Raw genomic sequence first — 16,886 nt, 5'->3', positions numbered from 1 at the left:
TATAGACAAACAGAAGTAGTTTAAATTCTATCCTCTGAGATATGAGAGCCATTGGAAGGACTTTAGAACTGGGCTGATGTTCTCCACTTTCTTAGTTCTAGTGAGGATGCAGGCAGCAGCATTCTGGATCAGCTGCAGCTGTCTGACTGAAACAACAGATTGTTAAAATGATTTCATGATGTAAATATAAATATCTATCCTGTAATCAGTGATCTGTTGTCAGAGTTCAACAGAGACGATAGAAGGAAGCTCTGATTGGAGATGATCAGTCTTACCTGCTGCCCAGCTGCTCTGATTGGCTGTCAGCGGTCCAGCTCTGGTTCTGGATCTTTCTCCAATCTGGGGTTCGCTCCTCTTCCTCCGTCTGTGGAGACATTTCTTCATCACTGAAATAGTTCACTACCAACAGGGTGGGGCTGTCCTACTGAAGCTGAAGATGTTCATGAAGGTCCACCACAGACAGAGGACCAGAAGCTAAGTTTCTGCCTGTTATTTACCCAAACCGGGATTAATGAGGATTATAATCTGACAGGTATGAGGGTGGAGAGAGCAGGAAGGACATGCAGCTAATGGAGCCAGAACAAGAACCAAACCAGGACAATCGGATCAGGGACTTTAGCCTCGGTACATGGAGCATCTACTCTACCACTGAACCACCCAGAACCCCAATAGAACCTGAACTGGATCAGAGGCAGGGTGACGCTAAGGTTTGTTTGATGCTGGGAGGAAAGAGACGCCACAGAGCTGCAGATGAACAGCTGCTGGGAGAGTTCTGGTTTCTGAGCAACATGATGAAGCTCTGAACGGACCCAACCTGCAGCTCCACAGGTAGGACTGTGTGGACAGCCCAGTTCCACCTGCTGGAAGGAACCAGAACCATTCTGCTGATTCATGACACACTGAGTCTCTATCTCTGCTCATTTAGATTCACATCTGAACTACTTCTGGGATTCATCAGGCTAGAAGGAGAGAGAATGACTTTGGACCTGTCAGTAATCTGTTGGATACTGATGAGAAACCAGCAGAACAAAGTCCAAACCAGTGAGACGCTGAAGATCAACCAGTTCAGATTCTAGAGGTTCTATCTCTGCAGAGTCACATCATCAGTCGGTTCCTTACTCTGAGTCTGAGGGTCCAGGTTCTGCACTGAAGTCTGGAGGGATACCTTTGGACCTGTCACTCCTCATAGACGGACAGCTGGATCCTGGAGGTTCTGCTCTCTGTCTGTGGTTCTGACCTCTGAAACACAAACATGTTGTTATTCAGATCACATCAATCAGTGAGAAACTCTGAGATAAAAACCAGATAAGAAGAAGCTCTGAACACAAACTGCTGCAGAAAAGCAGAAGGTTTAAAGTTCCAGTGTTTATTTAGCTTTAAGCTGAAAGAAAAACTAAAGATGTGCTGTCCTCACAACGCGTGACCATGTGAAGCTAGACAGCCAGCGAACAACATGAACAAAGTTCTCCACACAAGGCTCACTTTTCCTCCATTCTCTGAAGAACCTTTATTCATAAATCTGGTTTGATTTCTTTCTTTGTTTTTGTATTTTGTATTGTAACATTGAATCACTGACAATTATCTGTACCTGAATATCATCAGAACATTTTACACTTAGCCAGCTTAGCTTTAACACAAACATCTGGGAAACATTTCTTGTCCTCTTTACACTAAATACTTTCAACACATAATTAACACCAGGACTCCCAGGATTCTGATCCTACTAGAACTCCCACTGGCCGTCAATTTGATGGGTGACATTTTTCCTAATGAAACACATGAGTAGTGATGATGTCATCAACTGAAATTGTTCTATTGTGCGATATAAACCCATTGTGGATATGTAAACCTTAAAACAGATCTAATATATATTTTTAAAAGGCTGTATTGTATGCTTATTATTTGTGTTCTAAATTTGTATTAAAAATAAATCCGTAGAGTAAGACTGTTTTACTACACAGGTTCAAAGTTTGAAACTACAATTTTATTTACATAAATTGATTTCTTCCTCCCAAACATTTCCCACAGACCACCTTTTAACATTTATGACAAACGTAATGTGAGCATTTTTTGTGCAGCGCTGAAGCTCCTGCTGCTGTTTTCTGTGCCTCGCCAAAGCTGCTCTTCAGTGGCGGAGGGGCTGGAAACCTGCGGTTTGCCCGCAACTGTTTTACCAGTTCAAGGATAAAATCTCTGTGTGAAAAAGTGACATTGAAACAGCTTCTGAACAAAACAAATACGTTTATAGCCGATATTTCCAGGAGATCATAAATTACAGCCACAGGCCTCCTTCGCGTCTGATCCGACACATCCACACCGACCTGTGTGTGATTATAGTAGACTACGGCTCTGGTTTGTCTTTTGGGCCACTAAGTACCGGCTGAGGTGTTGGCAGTGCTTGAACAAAAGTTTTACTATTGTCTGATGGGTCACTGATACATCTGCGTTTTCCTGGGGATGGGTGATCATCCTCGGACTCACTGTCAGAATCTGAGCCGCTTCCTACCCAGTCCTCCTCATCGGTCTCTCCCCCTCCGTCCGAATCACTATCATCAATATTTTGAAGGATTTCTAAAGCTGTTTCGCTGTTAGATCTCTTCTGAAAGCCATTTTTCCATGTTAGCCAAAGAATTCTAGGTAGAATGTTGGTTGCTAGGCAACAGTACCAAACGTCAATCAACCGCGGGAAGAATTTACAATGCAACTAATAGAGCCGTCAAAATGACGGCTGTGGGAGATCGAGAAAGAAATAACTTTATTCATTTTTTATGTTTTTATTTTATTAAAAAAACTACGTGAAAATGAAGGAAATATTGAAACAGGAAAAGTCTGTTAACATGAGCAACATAAGTTTAATTTAAAATATAGTTCTTTCCATTTAAAATCTCAGAACCGTCAAAATGACGGCCGTAGGAGTTCTACTGTTAAGTGTTTTTTTTGAGCATCTTAAACTATGAACTTATTTATCATCATATTTATGTAACTCATCCATGCCATGAAGTTCTTGCTGTCTTTTAACAGAAGGCAGGACAAAGGAACTTTGGATTTAGATGCTGAGGATCAACCAGTTCACATTCTAGAGGTTCTATCTCTGTGGAGTCACATGGATCAGTTAGAAACTGATTCCTTACTTTATATCTGAGGGTCCAGGTTCTGCACTGTAGTCTGGAGGTCTATCTTTGGACCAGTCACTCCTCATAGACGGACAGCTGGATCCTGGAGGTTCTGCTCTGTCCTTCTTTAGATCCCAATCTTCCATCTTCTGGACTTCAGTCAGTCTGAGAGAGAAACCAGAACCAGTCAGTTCCCAGTGGTTCAGGTCCAGTTAGTGTCCTGTGAAGCAGAAAGCTGATTCCCATCATGTGTGTAGAGGACCAGAGGAACCTGATTCCAGCAGGAACCATCCGGCTCTGAATGGCAAAAACATTTTTTATTCCAGTTATGCTAAATGCTAATGGAAACTCAAAACAAATCTGTCAGAATATCAATAAACTTCTGGTCGGACTAAAAAGGAAAGAATTGAACATTGACATGAATCAGTTTGTTAAAGACTCTGCTGTATTAGCAGAACAGCTGAACTCATTCTTCTTAGGCTCAGTGATAGAAACAGCTGCAGGCTTTACTACATCTGAGGAATTCAATGATCCAACAACTAATAATCAAAGTTTGGTTTGGAAACAAACAAGCACACAGTTCTGGCTCCAGAGCAAAGTGGAATTAATGTTGAACGGAGACAGTGGGAGAGAGTCCAAGAAGAAACGTCCACTGGGAACCACTTTACCATGAAACTAAACGTCCACAGTGGACCTCTCTCTGACCTCTCTGTTTGCTGCCTGTTTGCTCCTGTCAGCCACCGTAGCATCAAGGCAGGGACTGAAGGAAAGTACTGAGTGCTGGGAAAAAGTCACCTAGAAGCTCCTGGAATGGAAGCCGACTAAAATAAGTGGAGCAATATTATTGAAGCAAACTCTAAGTCCAACAGATGGAGACACAATCAGGAGGATTTATCAGGGAGGAGAACTTTGTTCAGGACAGATGCTATCACATCTGTCTGCTGACATTGTTGATCAAGCTCTGCACTGGAGGCAGCATGATGCTGCAGCTTCCCTCTCATCAGAGACGTTCCTGGAGCTGGAGGACGTCCTGAAGCTTCTTTTCTGCAGCTGAACTTCTCAGCCTAAAGTTCAGTCTGACTTAGTTTCCATCTATCAGAGGTTTATAATGTTTAAACATGTTTCTGTTAAAGTCTCTTTAGATCAGGGCGTGATGTGATGCTGTTTGAGCTCTTTTAGCCTACTTCGTGTTGCAATGAAGGTTTTATTGTAGTAAGCTCCAGTTCCAGAGCAGCTCATCATGTCCTGCTGTAAGGTAGACCTATACACTGGCCGGCTGATATTTTGGGGCTAATATTATTGTGTTTTTGTCTTGTATCAACAGAAACGTTCCTGCCTTCACTGATTCATTAGTGCATTCAGCAGCCAAGCCTTAAAAACATGCAAAGAGCTGCTTTGCTGCTCCCTCCATTTACTTTCCAATTTCTAATGTTTGATTTGTTATTAAAAGTTTTCCCTCTATACAAATTGAGACTTGTGTAAAGTGTTATTAATGTCATTTTTATTATGTAAATAAGGAAAGAAAAAGCTGTATTGACTTAAAGACAGAAGATATAAGGGGTCAGTTAGACTGATGTTAATTAATCAATAATCAGTATCGGTATTGGCCTTAAAAATCAACAGTAATCACTGAATAACAATAAATACATAAACTGTGATTTATTCAAGTTAACTGATGATCAACAATGATATCATTATATTTCCACACAGGGCCAGGTTGGTAAGGAGAGCTTCTCCCCTTAATAACTCAGATAAATTATTTTCAAAATGATATTTTCTGTTGCTTTTTTAGGATCTTTGCCTGATATGAGATGATCTGAAACATTTCAGTCACTGTTTTATTTTCTTTATAGTAAGAGCAAAGGCTGTCAGTAGGAATAGAACAACTAAATGGACTCAGACCTGAAAACCAGAACAAACAGATCTGGTCCTTTTTCTAAAACTCTTCTTCGATAACAAGAAGTTCCCAGTTTGAGCCAAAGTTAGAACACAAAGCTGAACTATAGAGAACCTAAAGTTGAATGTTATTTGGAAGACTTCAACTTTAAGCTGAAATTAATGAATATAGAAAAAAAAAAAAACTTAAAACGGAAAGAAATATTGATCCTGTTATGGTCAGAAATCCAGACAAGCAGAATAAGATATTTTTAGGTCTTAATGTTAAACTACATCATGAAATTAATGTAAAAACTTACCTCAAAAAGATTGATTAGTTAATGCAAGTAATACTAGAACAACAACAACTATGAAAACTACTACTACTATTGGTACTGGCTTATCCTACTACTACTACTGCTACTAGTATTTAGAAAAAAATACTTCCACTTCTATCAAATATATTTTTCATTGTTGTTGTATTATTATTATGAACAAATAAAGTCCTAATAAAACATAATTCAGGATCAAATAGACTGTTTATTTCCTCTGTCAACTAATGCATCAGTTCCACTCATATCAATCAGTGTATCCCTGTAGTCTTAAAAGATGACCGTTGTGAATTTAATTACCGACACATAGTGACATTTATCTATTTAAAAAGTCCAAAAGTTCTTAACAGCATTAACTGATATAAAACCATATAAAACTATAGCCCATATATTATATATGGGCTGTAGTTTATAACTTATTTCCAACCTCTAATGATCTTTTTCTCTCTCTTTCATCAGAGGTGAATGCATAGGGCGTTACTAAGACATTCAATAAATGTTAATCAGCAGCTGGAGAATAAAGAAAATCTCCAGTCTAGATTCTGGAAATAGAGATTCTAACTGATGAGAGGAAACTTAGATGTTTGATCCCAGAGTTTACATTTCAGCAACATCCCAACCTTCAAGGGAAGCTGGAGTTTCTCCTGTTTTAACCATTTTTCTGATGTTCAAGCCAGATTCATGATGTCTAAATGACAGAGAGCTGATAATCACTGAGCTCAGATTACAGCTGCTCTCTTTTCTCTCCCCGCTATAGATTAAATGTGCAACAGCTCGCAATCATTGCGCAATTTGCGCTACCGCTCGCAGAGTGCGTCCCCTAATGGAAGATGAGGCTCTGCGCACATCGCATGTTGAACATTTAGGGAGGGGCGGCCCTGACAGAAACCACCACAGCAACCTTGGTCTGAACAGAGAGCAGAGGATCTTTGTTCCTCTACAGAACCAGAACCAATCAGCAGAAACACATTTATTGCTGCTGATACCAACCAGAGCAGCAGACCATAGCAGAGATAAAGGAACCCTCTCTGGGAACAGAGAACCAATCAGAGTTCATGTCTCTTTCTCCTCACAGAGAGAAAAACTCACTAAGTAACAATAAAGTTAGAATCTAATGTGATTTTACCTTTAATTTCTGACAGAAAGCTGTTTTAATCCTCCTGTTCTTCAGAGACCAAATGGATCCTGAGCTTCTGCTCCCTGTTCTTTACCTGCTTCAGGTAAACATGAGAACCAGGAAGGACTCAGCCACTCCCACCCTCATTTACAGGAAGTCAGGTGAGTTTTTCTCTGACTGGGACTGAACATGATGCGTTTAAGGACATTCAGTAATATTCAGCCTCATTATGTAATGGACATATTTATCTTCAAGGAGACATAATGATGGCCTTTGTTCATAAGCTGATATTTTTTGGAGTGTTGATTAAAACTATTTCATTTATATTATAGATTTTTTTAAAAACTTGGAAACACAGCTGCATTAAATTCATTTATATTACTATGCAGATTATCTATTTTTTTAATCTCCAAGTAACACTATGCTCTATTGTTCTACGATAAATCTGAATATTTCAGGTTAACTTGAAGTTGTATATTAAAAAACCAAACAAAAGCAAATATTTTAAATAATAATCTAATAAATAGCAGCAGTAGTAAATCATTTATTGCCAAAATCTTTCCCATTTTCCACAAACCTTATTAAAAGAAAAGCCTCAAATGTCCCCTGATCTCAACAAACACAGGATCTGGTTCCTTCTTCCTTCTAAATCAGTTCAGCAACATTTATAGAAAGATTAGCTCCAAATCTGCCTTTGATTAAAGGTCCATGGATGTTTGTGGTCCAATTTAATGTGGAATTAAAGGGGCTATATTTGGGGAAAAGGCCACACACTACAAGACTTAATTGGTTTCTAAAACAATCCTTCAATTGTAGCTTCTAAATTAACTTATTGACCAATCTATGTAAAACTGACCATAATTATAAGGACTGTTTTTATATTCTCTTATTAACGTTTTGCAGATTCCTCACTGTGATCTTGGCCTTGACCATGATCTGTACTATCCAATCACAAGCGAGCTCGTTGTAACTTTACAATCAATCATATGATAAAAATAAGCATGTCTGTGTGTAGAGAGTGATCTGATGTCTCTAAAGGTTAAAGCTCCAAACATCCCTTTAGAGTTAATAGTTTGATAATAGAGAGACACGGATCTGATTCTGTTATTGAAGCACAATTTCAGTTATAAATTTTAATTAATCAGATTTGCTAGTTGTTAAACAAACCCAAGTCCAAAGCAGGTTTGAACATCTAAACATTTCTGGTAAATTAATTTAATGATTGTTAATTACTGATCTAAACTTTTAATTGAATTGTTTTTAGCTCAATAATCAAAATTCCCTTGTGTATTTTAGATATCTATTAATTGTGAATCATTCTGTTTACATAACTGATTATTATGGTTTTCATTTTAATTTTAAATTTTAAATAAATCAAATAATCTAAATTAAACAGCAGAACACAAACCTAACATTAAAGATTTAACCAAAAACTGAAACAAATGCTTCAACGTTCTCTAATTAGGACTAATGTGGGAGACTGAATTATTTCTCCATCAGAAAGTCCAGAAAATGACGTCTTTGATCCTAAACTGCTGAAGCTCTTCCTAGTGTGGAACATGGGTCCAAGAGGTGTTCTGTGGTTCTGATGGGTTCTAGATGTTTACTGGGTTACAGACTGTAGGACTAAATCAAAACAGTGGGCGGGGCTAATCATCTGAAATATTCTGGTTCTGTTCTGACTCCTTCCCTCTGGTGTCCACCGGGCTGACGGTACCGGCCCAGACTGGACTGTAGCAGCCTGCATGCTGAGGCTAACTGGGAGCACTGGGCTCATAGGGGACCAGTTGCTGCAGCCGTCCAGAACCCAAGGAAAGCAGGAAACAGCAGGAAGCTCCTGGTATTTCAGAGACCAGCTTAGAACAAAGATTGATTTTTCTGCTTCAGCTTTTATTCAGCAGCTAAATCAGAATTTGCAGACTTCAGAGTTTCATTCTGGAAACCAGTTCTCCCAGCTCAGCTCAATGGTTCATCTAAAAACAGGCTCTTAGTGTCTGATGTCAGCGTTATCTAACAACATGAGGAGGAAGCAGCAGAGCAGGAAAAGAACTGGTACCAGTTCAATAGAACCACTGAAGAACATCCGTTTTAAAATAGTTGTTAAAAATCTTCTCTCCTCTTTCCTCAAATTCAGTCTTTGTCTGAAGAAAAGAGTTCTGGTTCTGGTTCCCTCCAGAGTCCACAGAGATAAAACCCACTGAGTGACAGAACCTGCTCCTCCTGATCTAGTTCTAAAGTCTATCTGCCTCCCCTGAGGCTCCGCCCCCTGTCAAGGTGTGCTCACCTGTTAAACATGTTTCCTTTCATTCCTTCTCTTTAGATCAACAATAAACTGAGCTGTAAAACACTGAGGTCAGATATACATTTGACACGGATAGAGAGCTTTAGATGGACTTTAATCTCTCTATCTTTCGTCTTTCATTCTGATCCGTTTCTATATGGATCATTTTCTCCCTGAAATCATCTTGAACTGTTCAGGAAATGTTCTCACTATGGGCTTCACTTTCTCCCAGCTTGGAAGCAAAGGAAAGGTTGATTTCATGTTGGGAATTTTCCCTTATTGGTGTTTCCCAGTGGTAGAACAGGACTTTGACCAGTTTCCTTCTTTATAGTCAGGGGCAGATTTAGGACATTTGGGGCCCTAGGCAAAGACAGGCAGGGGGCCCTCTGAATAGAGAAGACAAGACATAAAACAGACCCATTATACAGATATAGAATTTTTAATAGAATAGACAAACATTATTTGTTCTCGGTTTGGTTTCTTCCCTTTTTGTCCTTTTTCTTGTGGTTTTTCTGTCTATGTTTTGTACTGAGCTGACTTTTCATGCTGTCTCTAAAGGAATGAAAGATTTTTTCCAAGCACTAAGCTCACTTAGCTGATTGCTTCCTGTGTTTCCAAAAAGGCCAAAGGAAATAACCCAGTCCTTCTTTTCACTGTAGACAAGCCATGATCTGCTTATCTGTTCTCCATTTTTCATTTGGATGAAATAATAGCTGCATGAATCATGACAGCAGACAAGATAGAGGAGAGCAGGAGGCGGGGTTACCAATCTACTTGCTCTGGAGAGCAGAGTTCGCTGCTTTTAGATGTTGTCTCCAAAGTCTCCAGTAGCAGAAAAAAGTCTCTAGATTTGGCGCTAGGAGCTTTTTAGAAATCTAAGTGCTAGAGGGGTCTGAAAAGTGGCTAAATATAGCGACTAAAGCGCTAAGTTGGCAACACTGCTCTTCGCATTGTTTGTTTTCAAATGGTTTGCTGCTGTCTGTTTGGACCTTTCTGAACATGTACAGAAATGGGGGGGGGGTATTTTAGCAAGAGCTATTTTGTCAAAAACATGATTAATGTGCACAAATAAGGAAGATTGCATTAACTATACATTTAATTGGGCCCCTAGGAACTGTCTAGTATTGCTTAATGGTAAGCAGTGTTGTCCAGATCACTGCTTCTACTAACATCATCAGCTGCATTAAAGGAGCTAACTCATGAATTCCTTGGAGTTTTCAGAAAGAAATCTACCTTCACCACAGTACTATAAAGTAGTTGTAACCATTGGGCTTCCCTTATTACTCACTATCAGCTTAATGTTAAATAAATGTAATTAAAACATGAAACCTTTAATTTAAAGAACTGAACCAGGAAGAGTTAATTCTACTAAAGTCTCTGTTGTTAAACCAGAAAACGGTTCTATATGAGAGCTTTGTCTGAAATCTGAGATGTTTTCTACTAAGTTATTTAAACATCTGACATGTTAACAAATGAACAGAAGATTCTTTGTTTCATGTGAATTGTTACCTATTGTAATTCTGAGGAATACATCTCCCTAAAGCAGCAGCTCCACCTAAACCTCCCACTGTGAGTAATCAACCAACAGAGCCTCTTCCTTCAGCTCCTCCACTTGCAGCACCTTCACCATGTTTTCAGTCTCAGATCAGCAGCAGCTCCATTACATCCTCATCTCCACCGTTCAATACATCCACTAGTTCTGGACTCCAGCTCCACTCAGAGTGATACCAGAGATGGATCAGGAACTCCTCTATCAGCTCATCTTCAAATAGATCTAGTTTCCACTGGATTTCCTTTTTTCAGCTGAAAGTTTTCTGTTCCTCAGACGAGGTTAAGGTCCTGAACATCAGCAGGAAGCTGCAAATTGTTTATTCTATGAACTCAGTGGAGGAGCTCATCCTTCTTTCACGCATAGAGAACTTGAAGCTCTGAACATGGAGCTTCAATCCAAAGCAGGTAGAATAAGAAATTGGAAGATTATAGAAGATTGTGTTTATTTAATCCCTTTAATTCAAAGTGTTTATCTAACTTTCCCTCGGTCACAGGTGACCTTTTTTGCCATCTATGAACAATATCTCTAATCTCTCTTTCTTCTTCTACTATAAGAAACATTTAATACAGATTTCAACTATTTCATGTGTCGTTAAATGTTTTTGGGATTAAAGATTATTTCCCACACTGATTTAAAATTTGCAGATATTATAAGATGGTTCTTTTTGTCATCACATTTTTTATCATTTTCTGTAAAATAAAGAGGAACACTTTTTAATATTGCCTTTTTTATTAATAGAATTAATCAAAATCTGAGCTACTTTCTGAGCTGCTTGTCATAGAATGATGGACCCAGTATTCAAGGTGAGACAGTCAGTAGGAAAGTTCGAAAGCTTTATTAACAAAAACTGAACAGAACAAAAGCCAATCCAATCCAATTTTGGATTCCCAATCCTTTGCTGAAATCATTAATTTCATACCATGAAAGATGATCATTTAGATCCAGGCCAGTTTGACCCAAAAACGGACTGATTGTAATCTTTCACAATAAAACAGGAAAATTATTAAAAAATCTATTTCTGAAAACAACTTAGTTTAGACTAACATATGTTTACAATATATAAATATTTAAATACATAACCACTTCTGAAAGTGATCAAAGAAAAAATGAATGTATATTTTATAAATACCCAGAATATTAACATAATTAACAGCAAAGAAACAGGTAGTTTAAAAAGGGATCCTGTTGTATGCTTTAGACAATCTAACAATTTTGGAGATTTTCCTTCATATACAGAAAAACTAAAACTTTGTTCTAAGATAAGACAAAATGTTTCATCAACACGAGACAAAAATATATAAAAACTGTTGAGTTCCTAAAGTTTAGATGAACTTTAACAAATAAACACATGAAACTTACGGTGTCTTTAGGTGAAGCGGAGAGCAGAAGAATGTTGGAGTAGACACTCTCAGATGGAGGCAGGAAAAGGAGAACCAGTAGAACCAGTTTACCTGCAGCCAGAACTTCACCTGAGATGGAGGCTGGGCAGGTAGGAGGAGTTAAGGGAGGGACAGTAACCATGACAACAGACTAGAGCTTTCACTTCAGACTCAGAGGGAGGGGTGCTGACTTTTATTGCGAACAGTGGCTCTGTTCGAATCCATGGGCTGCATCCTCCAAGGACGCGGTCTACCTGGACTGGATCCTCGGAAGTCCGTGAAAATAAGGAGACTGGAAGAGTTTTGGCTGTGAATTCAAACGGGTTTTACCGCCGTAGGCTATGTTGCTTAGCAACCGTGACAGTTGACACACAAAGCAGGAAAAGAATGAATACCGAAGTTTTCAAAACTGTTTGTTTATTTATTTCTTTTTTATTATAAAGTGAACAAAGACTACACTTATGAGAATCCAGAGTGGAATAAAGTTGAAAACAATTGGGAGCATGAACAATTAAAATGAGATGTAATGATAGAAACCTTAGTCAGATAACATGCTGCTGTCATTCTGCACATCTCTCATGTTGCTGCTATTTTCAAATATCCATTACTGTAAAAATGTCCATAGCTGCATATTGGTTATTTATTCTCCAGTTTTATATTGTTAAAACAATTTACAGAATTGTATTGTTTATATTTTAACTCTTCGCTATTATGTTATTTTAAGACATTTTTCTCAGGTCCACATTTGTGTGACCATTTTCAAAAATCTTTCTGCTGCTGTAAATTTGCCCATTGTGGGACAATAAAGAAATTTTCTATTCTATTCTATAAAAGGGGTAGAAATATATAAGTAAATCTAAACAATGTATATATAAAAAAATATATATCTGCCAAACCTCTAATATTCAACAACAAAAAATACTTAGTTAAGCATATTGTGCAAAACAGCAATAAAAAAAATTTTACTCCTATCAGATTTATACTCCCCACCCTGCAGATATATTAGAATCTGTCCTTAAATCACAGCCAAACCCATTTACACAGTAACTGATAAAAACCTTTAGATAAATCAAACATTATTGCCACATATCTGACTCAATAACCATTAAAACAACTATTTTCATTCATTTCAGACGGAACTATTCACAGACTTGTATTATATTAAACTGAACTTCCAATTTTCACCACTGTTCGGCGTAGGGTGGCCATTTCTATAGCAAACTAAGGTGTACATAAGAATCCGGTAAAGTCACATTTATAGTACAATTCTTAGTAGTTTAAAGAGGATGCTTGTGTAGCTGAATAGAACAAAATATTAAAGAAATGTAAAAAATAATTGGTTCCCAGCATTTGTATTTATTTAATACATTGTGGTGTTTAAAAAGTGACAATTTTTTGACACGATTAATTTGCGCGGAACTGCTGCAATTGATCGTAAAGCAGTGTGGAAAAGAAGCTCGAGGCGGAGAAAGAGCTAGAGAATAGGACAATGCAAATTTCAAAATGTGGCTGGAAAAGAGGAATTTCTGACATGGCTGCAGCCTGTCGAGAGTAAAGATGATTTCACCGTGTTATCTATCTATCATCTCTCTCTCTCTCTCTCTCTCTCTCTATATATATATATATATATATATATATATATATATATATATATATATATATATATATATATATATAGTAGTCATGAGATCTGGTTTGCTGTCCTTTCTCTGGTGTTTAGTAAAATTGGTGGTATTGAGTTCCTGTTGAGATGTGATTTTGAGATTCGTAAATTACCAATACAACTGTCTGCGTTTCACCAGCAAGTGCTGTTAAATTGGACATTGGCATTCAAACATAACTTTAGTCCCCATAATGTTCCTCTGTGAAATAACAGAGTTATTTTATACCAAAAAAAGTCTGTGTTTATGGAAAACTGGATGGAGAAGGGAATCTGGTCAACTAGTCATTTGTTGGATCATAATGGCAATACATATGCATATGAAGCTTTAATTCAATAATATAATCTAAGCTGTACAAAAAAAGATTATGAAAAAAATGATGAAAATAATACCAAATGTATTTATTCAGCTCATAAAAACAACAATTATGATACAAAGCAAGTGATTAAATTACAGAATATTGTAATAAATGGTTTAGATTTACTAGACCAAAAATGCAATAATAAGTTTTCAGACAACATTTAGTAAAACAGACAAACCCTGGACTGGTTAGAAGGAAATTTATGGATAACTATGAAAAGAAAGACCAAATAAATTAAATGTCAAAGTTTTTAAAATTGGAGCTCCCACCAAAATATAAAGAAATACATTTCAAAACTGTACATGATATTTACCCCTCAAATGATCTGATCAGAAATAGATTTAAAATTGAATGTGGTAACTGCTATATATGTAACGCAACCGAAACAACAGAACACCTTTTCTTTCTCTGTCAACCTACCAAAAAATTGTGGGAATCTTTGCATACTCTACTGACTAGTAAACTCATAAACATGGCCCCCTTCTCATCACAAACTGTCTTATATGGCTTTTTATCTGAAAACAAAAGAGATGAATATCTCATTAATACCATTATCATCACATCAAATTTTATATACATAAATGCAGATTTGGAAAAGCTAAACCGATATGGTCTGTATTTAAACAGGAGATCCATCTTCTAACCCTTTCCTTGGACAAAATTCAGAAACCAAAAGCAAAAACTTTGTCATATCGCCTCTCTAATTTATTTCAGTCCTCCCTCGATACAAATTAAAGAATAATGCTTACTTGTTTTTTTTCTGTTTTTTTGTTTTTGTTTTGGTGTGTGCTTTGTATTTTTGTCTTTTTATTTATTAATTTATCTTTCAATATAATTTTGTTATATTCGACATGTGTAATTATAGATATCTTTGGATTTTGATTTTTTTTTTCTCTCTTTCTGAAGTGTATTGCATAAACTAAACATCTGTTTACCTCGCAACGTGAAAGAAAAGAAAAGAAAATATTAAGAAAAGTGTTTGGAGGTATGATTGACTATAAGTTGTGTTTTTTATACTGTGTTGTTTGAGTTTGTCATTGTTACTGTTCCAAATAAAGTAATATATATATAAAAAAAATGCTTCTCTGACGTCACAAGAGACGTGCTCAGAGCAGTTCGAAAGGAAAGCATGAAACTTAAAAAGACTGGATTTATGGCTCTGTTCGAAAACCTAGGACACATCCTTAGAAGACCGGATTCGAAGGCCGATTACGTCATAGCGCGGCGCCGAGGTCTGGTCGGATTCCGAGAGTCCTCGTTATGCGGCCTTAAAATGCGTCCTTCTTTTTGCCCGATTTGAAGGACGGGTCTGATGTATCCTCGGTACTCTTGGATATCCCAGGATTCATTGCGAGACCAAGCAAGCTGCGATCAGAGGAAAGGTAACTTGCCGCCGAACAGTGGTGAAAATTGGAAGTTCAGTTTAATATAATACAAGTCATTTAATAGTTCCGTCTGAGATTAATGAAAAATAGTTGTTTTAATGGTTATTGAGTCAGATATGTGGCGGTAATGTTTGATTTATCTAAAGGTTTTTATCTGTTACTGTGTAAATGGGTTTGGCTGTAATTAAAGGACAGATTCTAATAGATCTGCAGGGTGGGGACTATAAATCTGATAGGATTTTTATCTTTTTATTGCTGTTTTGCACAATATGCTTAACTACGTATTTTTTGTTGTTGAATATTAGAGATTTTGCAGATATATTTTTTATAAATACATTGTTTAGATTTACTTATATCTTTCTACCCCTTTTATAGAATAGAATAGAAAATCCCTTTACTGTCCCACAATGGGGAAATTTACAGCAGCAGAAAGATTATTGAAAATGGTCACACAAATGTGGACCTTAGAAAAATGTATAAGAATAAAATAATAGGAAGAGTTAAAATATAAACAATAAAACACTATAAAGTGTTTTAACAATATAAAACTGGGGAATAAATAACCAATATGGAGGTATGGACATTTTTACAGTAATGGATATTCGAAAATAGCAGCATCATCAGAGATGTGCAGAATGACAGCAGCATGTTATTTAACTGACTAAGGTTTCTATCATTACATTTGATTTGATTTGTTCCTGCTCCCGGTGGTTGGAACATTTATTCCATTCTGGATTCTTGTGAGTGTAGTCTTTGTTCACTTCACAATAAAAAATAAATAAATAAACACTTTTGAAAACTTCTGTATTCATTCTTTTCCTGCTTTGTGTGTCAACGTTTACGGTTGCTAAGCAACAGAGCATACGGCGGTAAAACCCGCCGAAGGGTAGACCTGGTCGAATTCACAGCCTAAACTCTTCCGGTCTCCTTATTTTCAAGGACTTCGAAGGATCCAGTCAAGGTAGACCGCGTGATTGGAGGACATGTCTATGGCTCTGTTCGAAAACCTAGGACGGATGATCTAGCTGCGCATGCGCAGATCGGCTGCTGGTAGGGATCGGCTAGCAGCATTAGCTTAGCTTGTGTGTGGAGTCATTGTAGAGAGGCTGATAATCTGGGAGTGTTTGCAGTGAGAATGTCTTCAGTCCAGCTTCAAGGAGAGTTTATCACCGAGCAGTTAACTCCTGCTGAAGAAACATTCACGGAGTTTAAAGGGAGTTTGGTCAATTCGGAGGAAAAGATGGACGATCAACATCTACTGCTGGATTTCACCAGGATCCCCCAGATCATCTCACACCGGATAGGTAGGAAACACCTGATAGAAACGATTCCCTGATGATGCACACTGTGGATTTTAGCCTCATCTGATTGGAAAACTGCTTAGAGGAAATCAAGATGCTAGGCTAAGCTAAAGATTAACTGGTTGAGCAAAACTGCCAATATTTACACATAAATATTATTTAAAACTTTTAAGAGCATTGAAAAGCAAAAATAAAAAAGCTGTAACTCTTGAAGCCAATGGAGAACTTTGATCCAACATTGATTTTGAGTCAATTCATCACATGATCTGGTAGCTTTTTAGCAAAATTGCTAATATTTTCATATAAAAATAGATATTAGAGATTTGAAATGGTAAAATAAAAAGTTTAAATTAGATTAAACTTTATTGTCATTGCACAGGAACAGGTACAAGGAAACAAAGGGCAGTTTAGGTCTAACCAGAAGCAAGTGCAGGATATACAATCCTTTTAAAATAAAGAAAACTAAAAATAAAACTTGGACAGAAGCTTTTCCGATGTAAGGTGCAGTGGAAGGTAATTGCATTTTACA

At 37.3% G+C, this 16,886-nt stretch overlaps 1 protein-coding gene across 5 annotated transcripts; it reads right to left on the bottom strand.

Moving 5' to 3' along the window:
* Nucleotides 1–204: 204 nt before the first annotated feature.
* On the bottom strand, nucleotides 205–11,782 carry LOC119794871. Of its 5 annotated transcripts, XM_038302634.1 has the most exons (5): nucleotides 6,447–6,597; nucleotides 3,360–3,410; nucleotides 3,132–3,278; nucleotides 1,120–1,239; nucleotides 205–364 (listed from the first exon to the last, which is right to left on the bottom strand). In XM_038302634.1, exons 3-5 carry the CDS (start codon nucleotides 3,257–3,259, stop codon nucleotides 220–222), a joined length of 393 nt encoding a protein of 130 aa, XP_038158562.1. In that variant the 5' UTR covers nucleotides 3,260–3,278; nucleotides 3,360–3,410; nucleotides 6,447–6,597; the 3' UTR covers nucleotides 205–219. The 5 variants fall into 5 exon arrangements, with proteins under 5 accessions (XP_038158562.1, XP_038158554.1, XP_038158572.1 ...); XM_038302626.1 differs by lacking the exons at nucleotides 3,360–3,410; nucleotides 6,447–6,597 and adding an exon at nucleotides 11,630–11,782; XM_038302644.1 differs by lacking the exons at nucleotides 3,360–3,410; nucleotides 6,447–6,597 and adding an exon at nucleotides 11,630–11,712 and having other exon boundaries at nucleotides 3,132–3,333.
* Nucleotides 11,783–16,886: the final 5,104 nt, after the last annotated feature.

This window comes from Cyprinodon tularosa, unplaced genomic scaffold (assembly GCF_016077235.1).
Source record: "Cyprinodon tularosa strain WSP-4 unplaced genomic scaffold, ASM1607723v1 ctg1130, whole genome shotgun sequence".
NCBI lineage: Eukaryota > Metazoa > Chordata > Actinopteri > Cyprinodontiformes > Cyprinodontidae > Cyprinodon > Cyprinodon tularosa.
The sequence above is the reverse complement of the archived record's forward strand: the minus strand, read 5'-3'. Positions and strand labels throughout refer to the sequence as shown.